Consider the following 24,315-nt stretch of genomic DNA (forward strand, 5'->3'; position numbering starts at 1 on the left):
ATGTGGAACGAGAGACTGAATTTCAGAAGAGAGTAGTTAGAAAGACCCATGGGAATTTGGGGGACTCGTCAATGCTTCCGCAACCTCTCCCTCCTCTGGACCCAACAGTCTCACCCTGTCTGGACAGGTACTTATGGAAGGAGACCAGATCTGAACGAAGGATCAGGGATCCAGGGATATCTGATATAGGGGATGCAGGAAGAGGTGGATCAAGTATCAAATTCCAAGCCGGATTGTTTTGCAAATTCTGTCTGAGCTGGACTCAGGAAAGAAAAGCGTATAGTCTCTCAGATACTGGTTGCTGAGAGAAGGAAGGCAGTGAGCAGTGGGCATAACTCTCCTTAGGCATCCATACCTTGGTGGAGAATGGAGAAATCACACATAGCCCACTTGGTTACCCCTTACTTAGCCTCTCCACTGCCATCTTCACTTGGACTCAGAATCCTACTGGGCATCTGGAAAGACCTGTGCCATCTGACCTAACCCTATCTAATTAAAAATCCTGTAGATGCCTGTGAACATCTGTGGCAGTTGGTGTGGGGCTAGGGTGAGGAGAGGGCAGGGGCCCCAACTAGGTCTTTGTCTGGTTCCTGTTTCTCCATCTGCCTACCAGATCGAGAAGACCATCACCAAAGGCTCAGCCTACGGCAGCCCACCAGCCTGAGCGTGGGAGACTGTGCCAGGGAAACCTCTTCCTCGCATCCCCTGTCTTTTCTCCGCCCCCGCAGACCCACTCCCAGTTCCACTGATTTAAATTCTTTTCCACTCTCCCACCCGGGAGCCCCAGGGGGAGTGCCAGGGAGGGGATGGTGAAAGAGCCCTGCGTGATAAAGTGGGGATGGGGAGAAGTGATAAAGGGGATGGGAGAAAAGCCAGCCCTACTTCCTCTCTGATAGGGACCCCACCCTAAGGGGCTCCCTGCCTTCTGCTGTGTTGACAGGAAGGCCTCGAGGTGGTAAAGGAGTGGGTGGGTGGGGAGGGAACACTATCAGAGGGCAGGATATAACTGGCCTCGGAAGATGACCATTCACCCCGCCACGGGCCAGCATGGTGCTAGGTGTGAGGGCTGCAAAGGCGGATGGAGCTCAGCTGCTCTCCCACCCCCTCTCCCCGCCACTCCCAACCTTGAGGGAAGCAACTAAGGTAGTGAATAAAAGTATGGACTTCATAAGTAGGTTGTCCTGAATCCTGGTCATGTCTCTCACTAGCCATGCAAGCCGGGGAAAATGACTTGAGTTCCCTGGGCCTCGGTTTCCTCTGTGGATGGGGACATAGAGTCTTTGCGAAGATAACACGAAGGAAAGCTTGCAGCACGGTGGGTGCCTGGCAGGGCCTCATCTAGGGGAGCAGGTGAGAACAGCAGAAACAGCACTGAGGAGGAGCGGGATCGGAACCCGCCGTGGGCCTGCTGGCAAACAGTGCTTGTTCTATCTTTCTTCGGTAAAGTGAAGGTTATAATGGTACCTACTTCATAGGAGTTGTGAGGACTACGTGAATTGTGCCTGGCAAGTAGTAAGTGCTTGATAACTATTAGCCTTTATTATTATTTTCATTACTGTCTGGGGATCCTGCCCTCTAACTAGACATCCTCTTCTTTATAAGGAGCACCCTACCCCAAACGTACACGCATCCCAAGTCAAGGCTGGAGGAGACGGAAGTTGGAACTCAAAGGTGGGTCTTCTTGCGAAGGACCAAGCTGGCACCCCAGCGGTGCTCACAGCTCTGCTCCACGTGCCTCGGGCAGCTTCTGTGTTAGCTGGGGCCGCAGGAGGCAGGAGGAGCTGGTAGGGCAGAGTTGGTTGAGAGGTGCCTGGCCCTAGGGCCCCCTGTTCCAGGCCAGGGCTCTGCTCCACCCCATTATCTCCTCCTGCAAAGCCTCCTCCACCCGTCAACCCCCAACCGAGATTATAGACCCTCAACTGCCTCCAACTGCTCTGATTCCAGGATAAGCTAGACCCTCTGCCCCACTCCGCACAGCTCTTGGCCACCCCCACCTCTGCCACTAGTGTTGAAGGGGGACTGTCTGCTTCTCTGGGAGCTGGGGAGCTGGAGGAGCAGGTGTCCCAGGGGCTAGGGGACCATGGACAGGGTGGCCAAGAGGACACCGTCCACCACCCATGGGTGGCCTGTAGAGTTGTCCAGGAGAAAAGCCAGTCTCTGATGGGGAGAGATCTCGAAGTCTCTTTGGCGCCCTTCTTGATTCAGTGCCATTCAGTCTTTCTCGTCTTTGCTTCTCTGTGTCTACAGGCTGCTTCTGCAGTTTCTGCCTCTCTCTCTCAGGCGGCTCTTTCCCCACCCCCAGAGCACACCTGGCTCCTCACATCAGATAACACAACCACAGCAGCTCCCCTCTCCCCAACCCTGCTTCCAGCAGCCCCCTCCTCGCCCCTTGCCCTCTTCCTCCCCCTCCTCCCCCACCATGCAGCTCTCAGGTTCACCTAGATTCCCCTGAGGAGGGCTGGGGGCCCCCAAACCTTACAGCTTTACTGGGTAATGAGGGTGTGAAAGACAACTCTTCTTACTACACACACACACACACACACACACACACACACACACACACACACACACTGTAGAAACTCTATACCCCTGTGCACTGTAGGAAAGAGAGTGAGGGGGAGGGACCCAGGGACCAGCCCTGAAGTATGAGGAAAATCCAGCCTGAGGAAGTGAGGGGGTGGAGGGGAGTTGCAAAAAAGGGCTGCCTCTGGGGCTGGGGGTTCCACAGCTTCCTGCTTCTAGGCAAAGAGAGGCTTCTTCCCTTTTCCAGGGCTTCCTGCATGCATGAGGTCATCTTGGGCCCTAGGGCTAGAAGCCTTCCTCAGGCCAGAGGCTAAGCTGGGACGTAGATGGATGTGAGGGGAGCCATTCGCAGCCTCAGCCCCTGTCTTTGACTCCTCAACAAAGGCCAAGTAGGGAGGAGCTGGGGGTTGAGGCACTAGTGGAAGAAGAAGTGCCTAGACTGGGGTGTGGTAAAGGAGAGAGCTAGGCAAGACATGGTGGGAGAGAGAGCGGCGGGACACAGGGGGGAGTGGGACAGAAACTGGTGGGTGCCTGGGAGCTGGGGCTGAAGGTTTTAATGCCTCTTGACAACAAATGAATCATAGGCAAATTATGTGGAAATGATGGCGTAAATAAAGACGTGTTATTTCAAGGCCCCAGTGTGTCGTTGTAGGAAGAGAGCTAAGGGGGGAGGAGCAGGAGGCTGCCCAGGCCGGATGGTGCCCGTAGGTGGGGGCCCAGGTAGAGTTCCTGTGGCAGGTGGTGAAGGTGATGGCCCACTTGCATCTCCTGTCACCTTCAGGGTGATGTGAATGGCAGGTGGTGGACCACAGCCCGCCAACCCCGCCCTGAGAACAGAGCAGCCCTCACATCCCCTGGGCTCCTTGATGATACCCCCCAATCCTCCTCTAACCTCACTAGGCTGCTGCTACCCACAACTTTTCCCAGTACCTGCTCTTGACTGTTCTGGGTCCTAGTCTCTGGGGGGTGTCCTTCCAGGCCCAAGAAAAAGTCTTGCCCCCAGCAGTGGCACAGCAGCCAGTCAGAGCACCCCTGGAACCCAGACAGAAAATCTGGACTCTCCATCAGGACAGTACTGAGCTAAATGCCCACAGGGACAGTGCCTGGCACATGGATGGAGCCCAGCAGGCCCCCCTATCTGCTAGCTAAAGGAATACATAACCTCTATGAAGTTGTCAAAGCCTCCTGGTAGCCCAATCTAGACTTCTGGTCAACCCTCATCCCTGCTCCCCACAGCTCTTTATAGTGTTGACAATTATTAAATAACTAGGAAAATGTGTATACTCATACCACCTTACATAATCATTATCTATTGCATAAAGTTCCTCTGATTCTTTTTCTCCCTGCTTATGTTTTTAATGCAGTTGCTATCACAGAGCGTGCACAAATCTATATTCTCTTGTGATGCTATCTTGCATTCATATACATCTTTTTACCAGCTTCATAATTTCCTATTAAGTGGAAATATAATTTACTTCATAATTTTCCCATTGTAGGTGTTCAAATCATTTCTAATTTTCCATATTACCAATATCATTGTGGTGAACATCATTATGCATATATTTCACTACTCGGTCCCTGAATTTGGGCTATAGAAATCTAGTCTAGGGTATATTGGGTGGGATTATTAAACCACAGAGTAAAAACATTTTATAACTCTTACTATATATTGCCAAATCCATTTCAAAAGAGATTACACCAACAACAACATGTACATTTCACCACACTCTCGCTGATGTCTGAAAGTGGTGTCTACATCTATCGTGTTTTAATTGGCATCGCTTTGAACATTTTCCTACCTTTGTTCACTGGCTGTGTTTCCTCTTTCCCTGAAGAGTGGGTTCTGTGCTTTGAACTTTAGTCTAACACTGTTTCACTGTTTCTTATTAATGCCTGTGAGCTCTCTCTGTAAGACCGATTGGAAAGCATCGTCAATTACAATGGAGGGCAAATCTCTCCTTCATGACAGTCTCTCACACTTTGGATTTATACACGGCACTTCCTCTTGCTTCACTTAAATCTCTCAGCCTGCTTCACAGGCTGCCACCCCTCTGCCCACCCAAAATCTTTGTTCTCTCAAGTGTCTGTATTTAGCCATTTTCCAGGTTGCCCTTCTCTCCTCTCATCTCCCCGGCTCTGGTGGCCTCATCTAGTCCTACCTACAACTCCAGCTCTTACTGATGATCCTAGATCTTTACTTGTCCTTCCCCCTTGTTCAGAGCTTTAGAGAGCAATTGTCCATGCGACCCACCCTCGACTGTCCCACCAGCACCTCAGCTCCACCCGTCCACAGCTTGACTCTGTATTCCTTTTCAAATTTGCTTCTCCTGTATTCCCTACCTCTGCTGCCCAAATACCTTTGGGTTTGGAGTTGCGTTTGGACGGGAAAGGAGGAGGGTAGGGGCTAGCAACCTTAAAGAGGAAATGACATTCTACCAACTTTCAGCTTAGAGGGAGAAGCTTAGGAAGAGAAGACCAGTTGTCTAAGAAGATGCTGCTCTGTGACCTGCTTATCTATATTCTTGTCTGCTCAAGTATCCCTGCTTGTCTATATACTAGGACTGGTTCCAGGTCTAGAGATAGATGCTTCAAAGTCAAAGTAGGGAGCCATCCTCCTAGAGCAAAGTGACCTTTAACATTGACCTCACTGGCCTCCTCCTCTACTTCTCGAGCCCCATCCCCAGCAAGGGACTAGAAGGGCTGAAAAAGAGGTTAAGCTACAAGTCTTCTAAGCCTGTGCTGTTCAATACAGTAACCACTAGCCACATGTGCTACTGAACACTTGAAATATGCCTGGTCAGAACTGAAATGTGCTGTAAGTGTAAAATCCGAACTAGATTTCAAAGACTTAGTCTGAAAAAAGGATGTAAAATATTAATAATTTTTTGTTTTGATTACATGATAAAATGATAATATTTTACAGGCATTAGGTTAAATAAATATACTATTAAAATGAATGTTACCTATGTATTTTTACTTTTTTTTTTTTTTTTTAAGAAAATTTAGTTATGTATGTGGCTCACATTCTCTTTCTATTGGACGATGCTGGTCTGGACCATCCCTGCAGGCAAAACGCAGAGCTGAGAGGTAGTGACAGATCATGACAGATACAGATACAGATACAGACCCCACTGGAGATATCACCAGCTAGTCGGACACTGCAGGACAGCCTCAGTGGCTCAGTGGCCCAAGCATGGCAAAATGTCCTAGGTAACTCCTTTAATCCTGGAATTCACAAGGCCCTCTGAGCCTGGGCTTGGCTTTTCAGAGCTTGTACCTCGTTACTCCAGAAAAAGTCACCCAGAACCACCCAGAGCTTTGGTTCTCTTCACCTCCATAGTCCATGGGGACATTCTCCATCATTCATTAGGCCCTGGGCTTCTCCCCAGAAGCCCAGAGCATCCTTCCCACAGTCTAGAGTCCTCTCTCCCACTCACCTGGGCTCAGGCTCAGCCCACCTGGGGACTGGGAGAGCATGAGAGAGAAAGTCTGGCTTGATGCCACCCTGGGCCCCGAGATACATTGGCTGGGTCAGCAGATGTATTTTACGCTTCATTTCTAATGTCTGTCCTTCCTGTTGTCCCACTGATAGGGGAACAGAAAGGGAACAGGAGAGAGCCAGGAGGGCAGGCACGGACTGGGGGCTGCCCTGCTCTATGTCGGTCACCCGTGCCCAGGCCCCAGCAGAGCCATAGGAGGGCACTGGGAACTGGGGCCACAGACTGTGTGGGTCTGCCCCTCCCTCTCCTGCCTAGATGACTCCACCTCTCCCAGGTCCTGGCTGGGATCCGAAGGCCCCAGGCAAGTGGGGGAAGGGGAACCACTCCCACTTTCCCAGCAGCTGCTGCTGCCTCTTCCTGTTTTGCTAAAATTCTGGCTCTGGACCCAAGGGGGTGGGGGAAGTTGCCAGCCACTCTTGCGCCCCCCCCCCCAAAGGTCACCTCCTCCCCCTCATCCTCTTAGCTGTTATTTATAGCCCCCCCAGGCCCTGGCCGAGGAGCAAGATCTCTCTTCCCTCAAATGTCAGCAGCTGTGACCATTGCCCTAGGGATGCAGCCAGATGTGCTGCAGATTACTCCAGATGTGCGTTGCCAAGATTGGGGAGAGGAGGCGAGGCCCTTTCTGCAGTCAGTCTGGGCATTCCCTGCAGCTAGGTCCAGACCCCCCTCAGCTCTGAGGCAACACCAGAGCACCTCAGGAGGGTTGGGAAGGTTCCCGATAGTGTCCCCATCCCCATAGCCCGGCCAAGCTACCTTGCATACCCCAGAGGGGTCAGCTTGGACTAGAGATCTGTTTGGATGTCTTTGCATAAATTAGATCAATATCACCGGGCTAAATTTTCTAGGAGAAATTTTGTAGGAGAAAACTGCGGCTTACCGGGATAAAGAGACAGGACACTGTCTTCTGTTACTAATGTCAGCATCAAGCTCCATCCCTAACAGAGCCCAGTGTGCGTCAGGCTCTGTGCTCAGCACTTCATGTCCTGATCTCAGGAGTTCTCACAACAACCCTAATATGGTAGGCACTCCATACCCCAGTTTGCAGATGAGGAAACTGGGCCTCCGAGAGGTCAAATAACGTGCTTAAGATCAGTCAGTGGTTAAGTGACAAACTCCAGCCCAAGCCTCCAGATTCCACAGTCTCTCTTTTGACCATGGTACAACTCTGCCTTCCTTTAGGCGTTCCTCCACAGGTTTTTAAATGGTTCTTTAAAAACTCAGGGTAGAGGAGAGTGTACGCCATCCTCAGGGTCTGCTTAAGGAGAGAGTGGCGTTGTCTCTCTGCCTCCCATACCCTCTTAGCCCTAGCTACTCCAGCCAAGCTAGAGTGATTTAGAATCACTGTCCAGGCACAGAAGGGGCAGGTCAGAGCAGGACCACTGCTGCAGCCTACAAGGACCTGGTGACTAATTAGGTTCTTTTCAACATGGAACTTTGGTGACTGTGTGAACCTAGCGCCTCCTTTGCAGCATAAGTTGTTGGGGTCCCCCTTGTCTGACAGTTCTCTCCACTCCAGGCTCTTTTCCTCATCTGCATCCTGCTCTCCAGGAGATGGTGAATTCCTCCATGATAGGAACTGTGGCTTCTTTTGCTTCTGTGCCCAAGAACCTGGCACAGAGTAGGCACTCAATAAACAAGAAATTATACTCAATGGAAAGGAGTGCAGTAGTGGTCATATGTGGGTGGGGTACTTCAAGGTCTTAGTAAGGGTACTCCCACTCACCCCCTGCATAGCCATCACCCCATTTCACCCTCACCCCGGCTCATCACTCCTTCCCTGTCTCTGCAACCCCGACATGCAGGGGCATAGTCCAAACCCACCCTAAAAGCCACTGCTGGGGAAGAGAGGTGAGTGTCCTCAGGCCAGGACCTCCTCAGCATCTTCCCCAGAGATTCCAGGGCTGGAGGTAAATGGCGTCCAAAGGGGAACCATTAAAAGGGGATCCTCCTGGGGGTATGTAGCAAGGCTGAAGCCCTGGGCCGGCCAGTCCATGGACCACAGTGTCACCGCAGGGGTCCACTAGAGCGAGTAATCATGAGCTGACTGCAGAAAAACATTTTGCAACTCAGACGAATTTCTTCTTGCTCATAATTAGAGTATGGCCCAGTGGCTGCCTCTTTGACCATAATCTCTGCTGGCACAGGCATCTCCCGGGCTGGGCAGTGCGGGTTGTAGAAAGAATGTTGACCTAGAAGCTGGGATGCCTGCTTTCTCTGCCTGCCCACTGTCGCTGATTAATCATGTCATCTCCAGCAAGTTATTTCCCCATTGGGTCCTCAGTTTCCTCATCTGTAAAAAGACTGGTTTGGATTTGGTCAGAGTATCCCGAATCTAACCACACTTTAGAATTTCCTGAGAGCTGCACATTACTGGGTACCCCATACCCTAAAGAATCTGATCGGGTCTTTGAGGAGGCCCATGAATCTATTTTCACAGGTTCTTCGAAGTGATTTTGATATAAAATCAGGTTTGGGGAATCCTATAGACTAGATAATCTTATAAATCACATGCAGAGTAAAGTAAATGGAACGGTCATATCAAGAGGTTTTGGTGCTACGAAGTTTTGTCAGAGGGTAAGTGAGGAGTAGTTTATTTCATCATCATCATCGTCATCACTATTATTATTATTATTATTATTATTATTATTATTATTATTATTTTGTTGCTGGTACTACTGTTATGGAGGGAGGTGGCAGTGGCTCCATCTATTTGTTCCATTACTAAAGAGGCTCTGGCTCCAGGGGGCCCTCCCTTACCTCCAGGTTGGGACTGGGAGAGAAGAGGAGGGAGAAATGGGCCTTCCCTAGTGGGTGGGGTTTCTTGGCAAGGGAACCTTTCTTTCCCTCTTTTCTGGGTGGAGTTTGGCCGAATGGGCTTTGGCACCGAACTCTGGAGCTAAGAGTGTCTTCTCACCCATATTTTCCCCCTACTTTTGTGTCACCTGCCTCAGCCCTGGGGACTGCTGCCTCCTTCTCCTCCTCTGGTCTGACTTCCTCCCCAGGCTCCCTCAGTCCTCACCACCCTCATTCCTGAGCCTGCTAATCTGTTTGCCACCCCTCTGCTTCCTTGCCTCGCCCTAGCACATGCCTTTCTCTTTACCTGGAATGTCACCCCCTCCCCCCACACTGATTCACATTTCTGGGCTCCTGCAAAACCCAGCTGCACAAGCTGCCTACTTCATTTCGGCCAGGATTTGCTCAGGTTTTTCATTTTTGCTATGTACCCATTTATACTTGGAGCAACAGAATCAGAAAACTTCTTTAGACTCAGAAAAATAAGTAGAGATGATCTAAACCATCCTCCTCATTTGACAGATGAGAAAACTGAGGCCCAGAGAGGTTGTGACTTGGCCAAGATCACACAGATAGTGAGATTCTTAAAATAGTTGGCTTCCCAAGAGGCTTTCAAGTATTTTATGTGTTTGTTTTGTTTCCTCAACATACTATGATCTATATGAGGGTAAAGGCTATGTTTTTGTTTTTGCCTTTAACGTTCTTTATCTGTACTGGGGTGCGTGGGGGGTTGGGGAGAGGGTGGCGTATCCAGAGCTAGAGTAGGCAAGTATAACATTTCTTATGCTATCAAAACAATAATTCTAAAGCTCACAGCGGTCCAAACCTTCACGTATATTATTCATATGATCTCAGACCAGCCCAGTGAGGTAGGTAGCCAATTTATTGCTCTTTTACAGAGCAGGAAACTAAGACTTAGAAAGGCGTGACCCAGGAAGTTAATGGCAGAACCAGGCCTAGAATTCAAGTTCCCTGACTCCTAGTCCCAGCCCAGGGCCCAGATACCCACACGCCTTTCTTTGAGCTCTCTCTCTTGATGTTCCTGGCTGGGCACCTGGAGTTGCAAAGGGGGTGACCTCTGCCATCTTGTGCATTCATTATGCCTTCTTCATTCTAGGATTGAAGACACCCTGTCTTTGGCTTCCTGCCCCTCCCCATCCTGTCCCACTGCTTTCTCCTCGTATCCCCCCACGGCATTGTTGGCACATAGACGCATAAACTTATACTCAGAACTGCAGGTGTCTAGGGCAACAGACCACAGGGGAAACCACATCACCTTTGTTGACATTGGCGGGAGGTAAGGGTATGGGGGAAGGGACTTGCTTAGTTCTCTCCACCTACCTTAGTCCCCAAGGTCATCTGGCCTCCTAACCAGAGTCATGTGGACTTGTAGCTGTATCCCATCTCTTCCTGATTTATCCATCCAATTCTGGTCCAGGAGGATGTATCACTTCTCTCAGATCCTGAAATCCCCGATGGGGATCTACCCGGCTGCACCCTAAAGCTATACAATATCCCCCCAATCCACCCAGAATACTTATGTATCTCCCCTAATCCTGCCTGTACAGAGAAAGGTAGGAACCAAAGATGAGACCACAGGGCTGGGGTCAGTGAAGGAGAAAATTGGCATCTAGAATGCCACACATAGGTCAGATGGGGCCTTAAATAACCGGGTTTTCATGGGGCAGGAGATCTGGCATCAACTTCTCCATTGTTTTGACCTGCTAGAAGAAATTGCACAGGGTCTGAATCAGACACACTTAGGATTAAGCAATTTACTGGGTCTGTGGCCTTGGGCAAATCATTTTGTTTTTCTGAGCTTTAATTTGCTCACTAAAACAATGGGGATAGTAATGAGATATAAGTGAAAGGGCCTTGAACAGCATATGACACAAAGGAGAAGCTTAATAAATCCTGTCTTCCCTCCTTTCCTCCCTCCTTCCCTCCCTTCCTTCCTGCCTTCCACTTGTTATAAGGGGTCCCACGAAATCCTTTATTTGGAGTTGGGGCCCTACCTTCCCTATTTAATTTGCAAGTCCAAAACCCTGTGAATTGGCATTTGATTCCAGGTTCAGAAACTGGAAGGTGAGGCCCAACCCAACCCAATGAGATGGCTGTCCTCTGAGAGCTCACCTGGCCTTGGGGACTGAGTGTTTTCTGATTGGCTTTGCAGAGTATGTGTGAAAAGTGCTGGGTAGGGGAGAGATTGTGGCTTTGGCTACCACATTTAGAAGGCTGAGACAGAAGCGGTCTCAAAACCCTGAAGCTTAGACCAGATGACTTTCTGAAGCTTTGAATCCTGTCACAAGATGGGCACCCAATAATATTTGTTGAATGAATGGCCCTATCACTTACTAGTTGTGTAACTTTGGCCAGATTTCTTAACGTCTATGGACCATACTTTAATCATGAACATAACAAGGATTATTGTTAAGAATAAATAAATGATCTGTCTATGGACATGCCACCCTGAACATGCCTGATCTCGTCTAATCTCGGAAGCTAGGTAGGGTTGGGCCTGGTTAGTACTTGAATGGGAGACCACCTAGGAATACCGGGTGCTGTAGGCATTAAAAAAAAAAAGAAGAAATGATCTAATATTTGCTGAGGGAATAGTAGAGGGCTGCTACCTGGTAAATAATCAGCAAAAAATAGCTAAGCAAGGGAAGGAGAAGAGAAAGAGAAAGAGGAGGTCAAGTAGGCCCAGAATCCTGAAGAGAAGCAGAAAAGAGTATACTTGGGCTTTGCACTGGCCAGAGACCCAAAGAAGGCTCTGGAGAAACAAACCAGGTCCTGTGGGGTTAATCTCTTCTCAGTGTTTAGCTGATCAGTCTGTGAGAGACCTGGACTCAAGAGTCCTTAAAAAAAAACTTACCATGGTTACCAGGGTAGAGGAGAGAGAGGTAAGCTGCACTTTTCTGCTTTATGGCTCTTACGGTTCCCGGAAGCTCCCTAACAAATTCCAGAAAGGGACCTGTGACTTAGAAACAAACTTAAGACTCTGTCATGGAGGGTGGTGGTGGTGAAGGATTGGTAAGTAAAGCAGGCAGCAGAGGCACGGGCACAGTGCAGCTTCCCAGATGCAGATCTCACATGCTGTCTTTCTCTCTGTCTGTACTTTGGGGGCAGCGAATCCTGGTGTGTGGAGAAAGCCATGTGCTGGGTACCATAGGGAAGGACACAGGCAAGGGGAGTTACATTTTTTGCTCAAATCCCTCAGAACTCATTGATTAGGTCAAAAAGAAAAAGAAAGCATGCAAATACCTGAATGATGTGCATGGTAGACATGAGCAAACAAGGGGCAGATTTCAGTCCAGAAATAACTGCAGGAGTCTTGGGAGGATTAGGAATGGGCATTGGAGGCTAAAGGAGAGAGACAGCAGGGGAGAAGCCAGGTGTCTGAAGTAACCAAGTAATTTTTTTGGGTACTGTGTGTGCATGGAGGAAGCATTTATATGGAGGGTGGTCTGGTTTAGAAGTGAGGGCTGGGAAGAACACACCTGAGGTGGAAGAATAAGAGTCTTGCAGAGTCAGCATGGGAAGCCATGGAAAAAAAGGGTGTGTTTGGGGGCCTCCTGCGGGGGGATGGTCCTTGAAGGCCATGAACATCTGTCCCAATTCAACAAATAACCCAAAGGAAGCTTGAATTTTGTGCAAGGCACTTAGCAATACACTACCAGAAATACAGCCATGACTAAGGCAATAGCTGGGCCCAGGGATATCTACTCTTGAACTTCTTCCTGAGAAGAAGGAGAGTTGAGACAACTAGACCAGGTGGATGAAGGTCAATGTAGAGAGAAAACTGACAACATGGAGTGGGGTCCTTTAATGAAAGGAAAAATCCCTTTGGTTATGGGAATCAGAGACAGGTTCCTGGAGAAGGTGGTATAGACTGGAGGATTGGAAAGATTTCAACAGGAGGAGAAAGGGACTATGAGGACATTCATTTTTGGAGGGAACACAATGAGCCAAGGTAAGAGTGGGAAAGAATGAGGCCACGATGGGGAGAGCCAGCAGCCCACTTTGGCTAAAATAATAATAGTAATAATAGCAACTAACATTATTGAGCACTATGTACCAGGAGGCACTGGGCAGAATAGCAAGGGGAAAAAAGATGTGTGTGGTGTGGCACTACGTTGCAGGAAGGCTTGGATGCCAGGAAAAGACTTAGCGAGGATAAATTAACAAGTGCACTCACTGCCTGCAGAGTGATTGCTGGGACAAGGTAAGGGACTAAAGCAGTAAGTCAGCTGCTAAAAATCCCAGGTAGCAGCAACAAATGCTGAGGCTGAAGCTGTGCTTGTGGGAACCAAGAGTCTATGGTCAGAAGTTGGACCTCGGTGTGGCTAGCCTGCCTAGTCCACTGTGGACTCTAGCTAGCTAGTTTCCCATCTGACTTGGCTCTGCCTTTGGCTCAGCCTCAATTTCTCCTTCAGTAGAATTGTGATACTCTTGGGGTTCCTAGGATTGAGGGAGGATGGGGTCAGATGGAAGCTCAGCCCTGCCTTCCAGCCATGACAGCTCACAGAACAGGAGAACCTACTGTTTCAGATTGTGGACCTTTCCCCTTCCCAGGAGCCCCGTGTCTCTGACCCAGCCGATTGCCAGAGGCGACAGGGCTGATAGGCCAGACTGGGAAGCAGAGTGGTGAGGTCCTCAGCCGCTGACCCCTGAATCTGACCTCCTGCTAAAAGAGGAGGCAGGCAGGGAGGGCCGCTGCGCAAAACCGGCCAGAAGCTGAGTTTATTAGCTGAGGGAGGGCTGGAGGCGGCTGCATTCCGACTCACAGACTGGAACATTTCTGTGATCCGCTGTAATGCACTGGGAGACACTGGGCACATTGCTGAAGTTTGACTCATAGGGACCGGGAGAGGGTTAGGGGGAGGGTTGTGGGGGGAGAGGAACAGGGGAAAGAAAGGAAGAGTAGAGGAGGGAAGGAAATCCCTTGAGAAATTTCTTTAAAAAAAGAAAACTTTCAAAATCCTCACCACCGCCACCTCCTTTTTCTTTTAATAGGAACAGGCTGGACCCTCTGTTCCCCTCAGCAGGCGTTGCAGAGTTGGGGGGGGGGGTGTGCAGAGAGGGAGGACTGGGCAGTGATTCAAATCAGATCCTGGAACTTTCCTTCGGCAAGTCGTGCGGGGGGGGGGCCGGGGGTGTCCGTCTGGGAGTCCTTGCACGGGACTTGGGACTCCACGCGTGTCCCACTGTGCCTACGTGTGGCAGTTTGCTCGTGGACTGTACGTGTCTGCGCCTGTGCGCGCGGGGGTCCTTCCCTGAAGGGTGTCTGGGCGCTTGATTCCGGCCCTCCGTAAACATGGATGAACGTGCCGCGTCGTGTATGCAAGGCTGCGGGCGCTCAGGTAGCCGGGTTTCCGGGAATTGTGCGCAGGTCGGTGCGCCGCGGCTGCAGCGGCGGCCGCGCGCGGCTCGAGGCCGCGTCCCGCGTTCCGGGTCCGGCGTCGCCTCCCGGGCCGCGCGGTGCGCCCGCCGCCGCGCAGTGCAGCGTTCGCCGGGGTGGTGTGTCCCAGGGCCGCGAGCGCCGTCCCCCTCCCTCCCCTCCCCTCCCCCTTGGCCCGCTCTCAGCCTCAGATAAAGCATTTCCTTCCATTGTCATCCTACCCGGCCGGCCGGGCTGCCAGGGCCCTCCCCCTCCCGGCCCCCTCCCTTCCTCTCGCCGTCTCACAGTCTTTCTGCAGCCTCCGGCGACTGGGGGGATGTGAGGCCGGCGCCCCAGCCCCCCGCCGCGCCATGAGCCCCCCGCTCTGAGGGCCCCGGCCCCTGGATGCACAGCCCCGGAGCTGGTGAGTACCGGGCTGCCGCCCCTCGCCCTGCCCGCCCCGCCCTGCGCGGTCCCCAGCGCCTCCCGCCCCGGCTGGGGCTCCGGCTCGGGCTCCGGCTCGGGCTCCGGCTCGGGCTCCGGCTCGGGCTCCGGGTCCGGGTGCCCCGCGGTCCGGGCGGGCGTGCGCCCCCGACTGCGTCTGCCCTGCCCCGCTTCGCGGGGCTCTAGCAGGCTCCTGGCTGGGGCTGGTTCCGGGGCCGGAGGGCTCAGGCCTCCCGCGGGGCGCCCACATCCGCCCGCCCTGGGGTAGCGACAGGCCCCAGGGAGGGAGTTGGAAGCCCTGGGCTGCCGGTGTACGGGCCCAGGGTCCCATCACCCCTATTACTGGGAGGACTGATTAGGGGACTGGGGAGGGAGTGACGGCCGCCGCGGCCCCAGGAGGGGGCGGTGCTCTGGGGCGGAAGGTTTGGAAGCGTGAGGGCAAAGGGCAGGACCCACTGAGTTGGGGCTGGACTCCTGGGTCTGGACATCAGCGACCCCATCTTACGGGTTCTGTCAGGGCCATACTCCGACCCCTTCGCTGGGGTAAAGTGATCCCCTGGAGGGAGGTTTCTCTGGGCACTGCCTTCCCCCCACCCCCTCATTCCCATCAGAGTAGACACCTGTACCCAAGTGAGCTGTGGAGGGCCCGGCAGGAGTGGGGACCGCAGGCTTTGTACTGAGTGCTGGGGAACAGGATGTGTGGCCCCCAGGCCTAGGGTCTGTTGGTGCTGGGGAGTGTGAGAGCAGGCGTCAAATCTGGCAGCTGGGCTGTGCTCTGACACCCGGAGTTTCTAGGCCTGTGGGCTGGTAGAGAGCCCTCTGGGGCCTGCAGGCCAGCGGGCTCCCCTCACCCCCATTCCTTCCCTCTGTCTGCCCATTTGGATCTGACCTTGCCTGCCACCTCTGCTTCTCCCAAGTCCAGGCCATTCCCTTGTCCCTGCTGGCTGCCCTGCATACCCAGAGGCCTCTGCCTGCATCTGGACATTGGCTGTGTTGCTGCTGCCTATTCCTCTCCTCACATCAATGCAACATCTGCTTGAGGTCCAGCTCTGCCTGCCAGTTTTTAGGGTGAGAATGGGGCTTTAGTGGCCCTAATGGGGACTCAACATCTGGACTCTTCAGCCTGTTCCCAGAACTTGCACCTAGACTCAGGGGGACCTTCCTCAAGATCCTGCCCAGCCACTGGGCTGAAAGAAGGGAGACTGTAACTCAGCTCCCTACCCCTTAATGGGGCACCTAGGCAGCCTATTTCTTCCCAACAGGACCCCATAGGCCAGGTCCCTGAAGTGGCCTAGGCAGCCACACACACTTCTCTCCTTATGCCAACCCTCTTAGACTTCCCAGGCTCCTTTTCCAGTATCTGCAAGCCATCACTTAGCTCCTCATTGCTTAGCATCTCATTTTCCTTCTCTGCTCTAGGTTACCTCTACCCATCTCAATTAATAAGTAATTTTCCTCTCTTCTGCAGTCCCATCTGAGTGAAACTAAGACACAAAGCAGGCCCACTGTGTTGTACTCAGTGAAACAAGACTGGAACCAGGTCCTGGACCTGCTGGGACTTCTCACTGCCTTTAGTCCCCTGATATTCCTCTTACCTGGCAGAGCCAAGCTCAGAGGCAGACTCAGAGCTGCCTCTTGGTGTTACATCTGGAATGGCCTGGGGCAGTGTTCTCCTGAGGCCTCTGTGTTTCTTAGCTTGAGCCCATGGGTGGGTGTCCTCTTTGACCACCAGGTCTTAAGTTGGAATCCTGAGGCTGGAAAGTTGCATTCAGGTTTTCCACTGACTCTTCCAAAAATCTAACCTGGTCACTCTGCTTTGACACTGAAGTTCAGTTTTCCCATCAATAAAATGGGGAGAAAATTTTAGGTGCACTTCCCAGAGCACAGAGGAGGAAAGGTTGACTATAAAGAGATGGATCAGTGTCCAGTGTGGGGACTATTATGACCGCCCCCACACATACACACTTCCTTCAGGGATGATGGACCCTAGTTTTCATTGTTGGTGGTTTCTGGGAATGAGAGTTGAAACTTTCCCTTCTTCCATCCCCTCCTCAATCCTGATGATGGGAGTGAGAAACTCATTTATGATGATGGGGTGGGGACTGGAGACCCTCTCATGGCTGTAGGCATGTTTTCCCAAGATCCCAGAAAGCAAAAGCCTGTGTAACCCTCACCTCCTCTTTGTCTTCTTTCTCCTGCCCTTTCATTAAGAGCTGGTAATTTAGAAGTTGGCAAGGACCTGAGAGAAAATGAGCTAATACAAGGCCCAGGGTCACCCAGTCGGGAATGGCAGACTGAGTGGGGCTGCAACCAGACCTAACTCTGCCCATGTCCATTCTCCTGGCCTGGCTCAGGTCCTGCTTGTGCCCTCTTTTCACACCTTGGCCCTGGCCTGTCTCAGACCTGAGACTAGGGCCTGTAGTGGGTTGGAAGCAGGGCTGGAGTGAGGCCTGCGACCTGGGGGGAGGGCATCTGTCCTCCCTGAGGCTCCAGGACTGTACATTTGTGTGTGTTGGATTTGTTCACTAGATGGGGCACTTCCTCTGGGGCAGGAAGCTTTGATTTCCTGTGGTGGGGGTGTTGGTAGGATTAGGAGTGGGGGGCTCAGCTGTGGGGGCCCCCTGATCTTGTTTGGAACCACTGAGGGGCAGAGTTTTTGTATAAGGCTGCATGCCCCAACCCAGAAGAAGCAGGAGGGAAGAAAGCTTTGGTGTGGAGGCCCAGGCTGAGTCTGGAGAAGGAGGCTCTGAGGCCACTGAGATGAGGGGGGTGGTGGGCAACACAGCAGGAAGCCTGGTCAGCAGGTGACCCTGCCGGGTATTGTGTTTCCCTGTGATATTTCCCCCCCGTTTCTGTGGTAACCTTCCCTGGGGGACCCAGGCCTTCAGGCTGCAGGAAGGTGCCCCCAGACAGCCCTTTCCTTAGAGGCCTGAGTATTAGGAGGAGTCCCTAGATCTGGCCACCTCCCTAACCCTTTTGGCTGCTAGGACCAGAGCCTGGGAATCTAGGAGTGAGCAGAGTGAGCACTGGGGGTGGGGGGAGAGTATCTGGATAGAGGCCCTTTTGCATCTCCTTGGGATGGGGGGAAGGTGAAGACAGGGGCCTCTGCGCTTCCTTCACCCCATCTCCGCCCTCTTCCAGCAGTACCCCCTTACAAGGGGGAGGTAGATAGCATGCTGCCTGGGGCAAGGGGTAAGGGTGGAGGTGGCAGAGGTGGGAGGGATGTTTTCATCAGCGGAGCATAGCTCCTTTGGTCCTGGATCAGTTCCCAGAGGCAAAATAAATTCAGGATAGCATCTGTTTCGTGTGGGTCAACATGTGATGGGTGTGTGTGCACACTGGGTGTATAGTGGGGGCCTGTGTGTGTGCCCCAGGCTGTGTATGTAGATGTTTTGGTTCCTTGGCAATTTGTGATCTGTGTGGTGGCTTTATGTTGGGTGTTTTAAGAGTATGTATACATGTAGTACAGATGTATGTCATCTATGTGGGGCATATGTTCATGATTTGGGGGACGTATACCTGTGCAGGAATGATTTTCTAATAGAAGTCCAGATGTTGGCTGGAAAGCACCATCTAATACGAGGTCCTCAAATGCCAGTTTCTAGACCATTTGCTTCAGAGTAACCTGGGAGTATGTTTAAAATAAATCCTCAGGCCCCATCCAGACAGGCTCAGACTCTGCAGGGGCAGGGCCCAGGAATCTGGATTTTAACATGTGCTTCAGGCGATTTGATTCTGGTACAAAGCTGTGTTTGAGGACCACCAATTGGGGCCAACCTCTTCATTTTTTCTTTTGAGGAACCAGACTTTTAGAAGGTATGTGTTTGTCAAGGACACAAGGATATTAAGAGGAAGAACCAGGGCTTAGCCTTGCATCCTCTGTATGTGCAAGCGTGCACATGTCCGCATTCGGTGTGATGAAGGGGACCACATGGGGCTGGTGTACATGCTAACTGGGCCTTGACCTTTCCTCTGGGGTCCCAGGCTTCCTGACCTTGCTCTTGCTGTTACATCCCACTTCCTCCTCCCTGGGGAAATCCTGGAACTATTGAGCGTCGACCCTAAAGGTGATGTTGGCAACCAGGAGGCCCCATTTACTGAACCAGTCACTCATCATTCCCTGGATACTTACTGAGCCCTGTTCCAGGCACTGAGCACCGATATGCAGTGACACATAGGCAGAGAGAGCATCTGACCTCAGGGAACTTCCACTCTAGTGGAGGAGACACAGTAGAAAGTAAGCAAGTAAAGAAATTAGTATTTACCTTTAGTTACATATTGTTATAAACCTTAAGAAGGAAATGAACTGGGTGCAGCAATGAGAATAACAAGGTGGGACTTCCTTAGAGAGGGTGGCCAGGGGAGGCCTGCCAGAGAAGGTGACATTGACACCTTTGCCCTCCCTAGACTGGAAGGGAGCCCTTAAGAGTCTTCTCAGAAGGTTTGGGAACTTCCTGGGTCCAGGTAGGGGTCCTGAACTAGCAGCCTCTTGCTTGGCATGGAATACAGCAGGGTCTCCCCTCCTTAAGCAGCCCCCAGAGGCTGGCCAAGGAGGAGAGAAAGAGGGGAGTCTGGACAGGACCGACATCGAGGCTACTCTGTGGTTTGGAGGAATAGCCTTTTCTTCGTGGTGCTGAGTCCAGGGCCCTGTGGACATGCTGGGTGTTGGGAAGGTGGCAGCCTCTCTCCAGGAGCTCTCAAGTGTCGCCTCATTCCTGACTCTCCTGTCTCACCTTCCTCCCACCTCCTTTCTTCCCTCTCCACCTGGGAACTCCTGTGCCAAGTCCCTCCCCTCTGGGTCAAGCCTGGCTGCCTCAGTGGCCACTGGGATTTATTTACCTGGCTCAGGAATCACTGAGAGGGGGTGGGGGTGGGGGTCAAGGCTGAGAGAGGACCTGGGCCCTGGAAGAGAGGACAGAACCAGAAAAAGAAGGGCCGGGGCAGGGCCCAGAGGACAGAGCAAAGAGAAGGCCGAGGCAGGATGAACAGGGAACCAGGACAGGAGAGAGGGTGTAGAGGACACCTTTGGCGGGGCTCTCCAGAGCCTTGCTTGCGCCCTTGGAATCTGCACCCCAAACTGGGTGAGACTCTCAGCCCAGGGGGGCAGATATCAGCTACGAGGCATTGCCCCCGTGGATCCCCCTGCTGTCCTATCCCTTCCATCTCTCAGGGGGTTAAACTTTTTTACATCAGCAAGCAGCCTCAGACCCTTCACCTCTAACCTCTTCTGGTAGGTTTTCCCAAGGGTTTGGGCTGCAGGAAGGTGCAGCCCTTGTCTTAGAGAGAGCTGAGTATTAAAGTAGTCCTCATTTAAGAGAAGAGTCCCTCTCTGTCCCTGCCTTGGCTGGCATTCCACCCTGGGCCACCTTTAGGCGGCTCAGTGCACAGACCCCCTGGATTTGTGTGCCACCTCAACCCTAGCCCTTTCTCAAGCCCCACGGTAGGGTAAGGAGGGGACTTCTCCTAATGAGGAGGGCCCTGGGCTAAACTCACCATCCCCACCCCCCTGCCCTGTCTCCAGCCACTTCCTTTTTTCCGCCTGTTGCCTGCAGGGATTGGAAGCCCTGGTGGTTATGAGAGACCTTGGGCCTTCTGGGCGAGCCTGTGCCCTCCAGAGTACAAGGCATATCCTATTCTCCTTCGGGAGTCCAGCTAAGTCCCCTGCAGAGCCCTTCCAGGGAGCGCAGCTTTGGCTTCTGCAGCAACCCCCGGCCCTCAAAGTCCCATTCCTCCCTCCCCCAGCTCCCAGGATGACAGGGAGAAGCGGGGCAGGCTGGGAGCCACAGGGTCGGAAAGAGCCCAGGGTGGGGGAATTCGGCAACTAGGCTGAAACTGGCTTGTTTTGCTTGCCCTACAAACCTGCATGGGCATCCGCTGCGCCCTCTGGGGCGTTCAAATTGTAGAACTGCTCTCAGAATGACAGGCTGATGGCACCCAGTTGGGGCAGGGGGTGGGGGTTGGGTGAAGGCGGGGAGCCCCAGGCAAGGGGGAGCTGGAGGGTTAAAAATAGCAGCAGCCGGGTTTCAGTTAGCAAATGTGGAGGCGGGGAGCTGGAGGCGGGGCGGGTGGCTGGCAGTGTTTGCCCACAGCGCAGGGCTGTGTTTCCCCTGGGTCCCAGGAGTGAGTCACGGTGGAGCCTCTGAGGAGGTGCTGGCACCTCAGCACCCCCTGCCCGCCCCGGAATAGGGTAGAGCGCAGGCTTCATCTCTGGGTTGTAGAGGTTGTACATCTTCCTTCCAGGCCTTCAAGGTTGTCTTAAGAATTAGACCAGGGGGATTGTGTGTTAGAGGGCAAGAAATGTGCCATTCTGAAGCCAAAGACCTGGGTTTGAATCCCAGCCGAATGGCTGCAGGACCTCGTTCAAGGTTGCCAAGGGTTTTGTTTGGTTTTCTAGTCTTGGTTTTCTAGTCTTTCAAGTGCAGATTTTCTCACTTGCATGTGTAAGCATTTGGTGGATTTTAAAGCACCTCACAGATGTTAATTATCATCTTAGATCTGCTGTGCTGGGCCCATTGCAAAGCGTGGCAGGAGGTCCTTTCTGTAATGACACGGAAAGAGAAGCACAGATGACCTTTGCAGAGTCCTTAATTCTCCTGCAAATAGCTAAGTGTAACCTAAGTGTGCCTCAGTTTCTCCACCTGTAATGTAAAAATAAGAATAGTTTTAGCCCCATGAAGTTGCTATGGAGACTAAAGTAAGTAACGTTAGCACCGAGCCTGGTATGAAGTCAGTGCATACAGAATATTCATCATCATTATTAATGTTATTGTTCATGTTTCTGAAGGTCAGGGATAGGGAATGGGAAAGACATGAAGAACAGAAACTGGACCCAGCCCCAGTTCACAGAAAAAAACCGGCCAGATTCACCATTCCAGATTCCTCCACCCATAAGGGCCTGGAGCAGCAAGGCTTCTGGAGCCAGAAGTCACAGGGTGGACCCCTTGTCTCTTTCACTTCACTGCCCCCAGCCTCCTTCAGTGAGGCAGGACACTGGGGGGCCCAAGGGCCTTGAAGCCAGCTGGCACTGGGGAGGGTCTGGGACGGGCTGCCCCTGATGGCCCTGATGTGGATACCTTGCCAGCATCTGCTGGGGTGACCTTTATTTTAGCTCCTCCCTGGCAGCTCTTAAGAGGAACATGAGGCAGAGAGATGGGAAGGTCAGTGATGTCAGTAGTGAGTATTCCCAGCACAGCGGCCCTGGAAGAGGCAGGAGGCATTTCTCTCAGGAAATGATCATTATTCAGCCTGCAGGCATTCATTGAGTAAGTCCTGACTTTGTGCCCAGCCCCATGCAAGGTTCTCTGCATGATTCAGGAGAGGCAGAGGACGCTGGGATATAGATCACGCAGAACCTCAGAAGGTATGGGGTCCAAGAATCCAATCTGTGGAGTTGACTCAAGCCCTGTGACCTAGGTCTCTGGGAACCAGAGGTTGCATCTTGACTTCACTACCATTTGTGGTGCCATCTTTATATTTATGTGTGTGTGTGATATACATATATATTGTTTTATTATTACTGAGGCAGTTGGTGTGCATTGTAGATAATCAAACAACACAGACAAGTGAAAATTTAAAAATGCCACAATCCCAGCAGTCAGAGATCACTGCTATGATACCTCAGTGCATACCTTCCCATTTCCTGACATGCTTTTTATACATTGTACTTTTTACCAAAATGAGATCACACTGTGTCTGCTGTTTTTTCAGTGCTCTCCACCTTCCACTATGGTAAATTTTCATCTCATCATCAAGTTCCCAGTTGGCCAGGAATTGTCCTTCACAGATGGTTTGTCTAAATCAGTACCCAGGACCATGCGTCTGGCTATTGGGTTCCCTGAGGCTGTGTAAGCACCCTGGTCTGGATCTGTGATCTGGAAAAACCTAGTCCACCAGGTCTTAATGGCAGCCCTAGCCGCAAAGGGAATCACGTCACCTGGAGAATATGCTCAGCAGACCTCTGCCATCTTCCAAAAGTAACAGGCAAAATGAGGGAGATACCCCATCATAAGTGGAATGGTGATCTCGGGGGGGGGGGGGGGGTGGGGGTGGGTATTTACTGTCATTAATATTAATGTGGCTCCCTCTGAGTGCCAGCATTCATAACTTGTTGCTATTCACAGACTCATATCCATGATGCCCCCAGGCCATGGAGCAAGCCAGGGGCCCCATAGTGGCCTCTGCCTTTCCCTGCCCCATGTCCAAGGGTGTCAATGGCCCTTTGATTGTGTTCTTAGTCCCCAGGAGCCTACCCTGAAGATGGGTACTCCCTCCTGCTAGTGGGTGCTCCATCACTTCCACATGCCCACGGAGTCACTGTGCTTCTTTGTGTGTGTGTGTGTGTGTGTGTGTGTGTGTGTGTGTGTGTGTGGCCTGAGAGAGAGAGTTGAGCAAGAGAGCATCTCCTCCCAAGGGAATATGCTTACTATGACAGGCGACTTGCTCTGGTTTTATATAGGCCTGCATTTATATAGGCCTGACAGTTTCCAGAGTGTTTTCACACAGAGTGTGATCTTCCCCTGCAGCCTTGGGAGGTTTGCTTGGTTAGTTAAACCCTGCTGGAGGCAGCTTACAGGAAACAATAAAATGTTAACATGTACACTGAAAAAGCAAGGAAAATAAAAGATGAAAAAGGAAGTGAAGATGGAGTTGAGGAGTGTCTACTGGAGACAAAAATCATGTGAAGAACACAGGCGGAGATTGTTCTGTTTTTGTTTTTATCGTTGTTGATGTTTTCCGGACGGAGAACTAGCACACTGTGGGGCCATGCCCTCACTGGAGCCACCCTCGGGCCTTCAGATACTGGGCCTCCACGTTGTCCTGTAGCCCTTCAGTGGAGGTGGGTGGAACTAGTTGCACACATCAGTGTAACGATTAAGAGTTTAGATTCTTGGGCCTCAGAAGCCCCACTTGCCATCAGGTGACTTTTGCAAGTTTCTTAACCTTTCTGAGCCTCAGTTTCTTCCTTTGTAAAAGGAGGACAATAACAGTAACTACCTTATAGGACTGTTGTGAAGGTCAAATGAGATAAATGAAATAGTACAAGTGAGATGTTTAGTACAGTATCCAGCACACAGTAAGCATTTAATACATGGTTGTTGCTCACTACTAATATTAATTAATAATTATATATGATAATAATATTATAAGCTAAAATTTTCCTTGGCAGTCTCTGGAGTAGCTGAGTGGTCTCACAGGTGGTACAGGTGAGAGGATCAGAGGAAGGCACAGCTCCTGGTTCACTGCAGCAGGGAGAAGCAGATGGGCTGGCGAGCAGGAGTGGGGCACACAGGCAGGGATCCAGGTCTGGTTGAGGAGGGCTCAGAAGCTGAGGGAATAATAAGGAGGGCAAGGGAATGAATATGAGACCTCCGAGGGAGAAGGAGAGGCCCAGAGGCAGCCCTGGGGGCAGTGACCGTGCTTCCTGTTGGGGCAAGCACTGGCCCTTGAGAAAGACTAGACGGCCTGGCTGCTAGAGCAGCTGGTTGAAGTGGGGCACCAAGGAGTGGGGGAAGGGGAGAGAAAGGCAGAAACTGACAGAACCTCAACTCCTCTCCCCATATTACATATGGGGCCCCCATCTTGACTGCTCAGGACGTTTTGCTTATGATAGGAAAGATGGTGGTTAGACATCATGGTAAACTTCCCATCTCAGGGATTGAAGCTACTGGAGCAGGG

General features: G+C 51.8%; 1 protein-coding gene and 1 pseudogene across 10 annotated transcripts in view; both read left to right on the forward strand.

The window, feature by feature from the left end:
* Nucleotides 1-11,267: 11,267 nt before the first annotated feature.
* LOC118614763 lies at nucleotides 11,268-11,386 on the forward strand (annotated as a pseudogene).
* Nucleotides 11,387-13,976: 2,590 nt separating this feature from the next.
* HDAC7 (histone deacetylase 7) overlaps nucleotides 13,977-24,315 on the forward strand; it is a 35,981-nt gene continuing 25,642 nt past the window's right edge. For 2 of the 10 annotated variants that reach the window (XM_036236377.1, XM_036236374.1), the window contains exon 1: nucleotides 14,431-14,620. In XM_036236377.1, the coding sequence (XP_036092270.1) occupies nucleotides 14,602-14,620 (19 nt within the window). In that variant the 5' untranslated portion in view covers nucleotides 14,431-14,601. Of the gene's footprint in view, nucleotides 14,180-14,430; nucleotides 14,621-14,897; nucleotides 15,709-24,315 lie in introns of those variants that run through there. The other 8 variants (XM_036236376.1, XM_036236379.1, XM_036236373.1 and 5 more) reach the window with 6 other exon arrangements.

This window comes from Rousettus aegyptiacus, unplaced genomic scaffold, assembly GCF_014176215.1.
Source record: "Rousettus aegyptiacus isolate mRouAeg1 unplaced genomic scaffold, mRouAeg1.p scaffold_m13_p_2, whole genome shotgun sequence".
Lineage (NCBI taxonomy): Eukaryota > Metazoa > Chordata > Mammalia > Chiroptera > Pteropodidae > Rousettus > Rousettus aegyptiacus.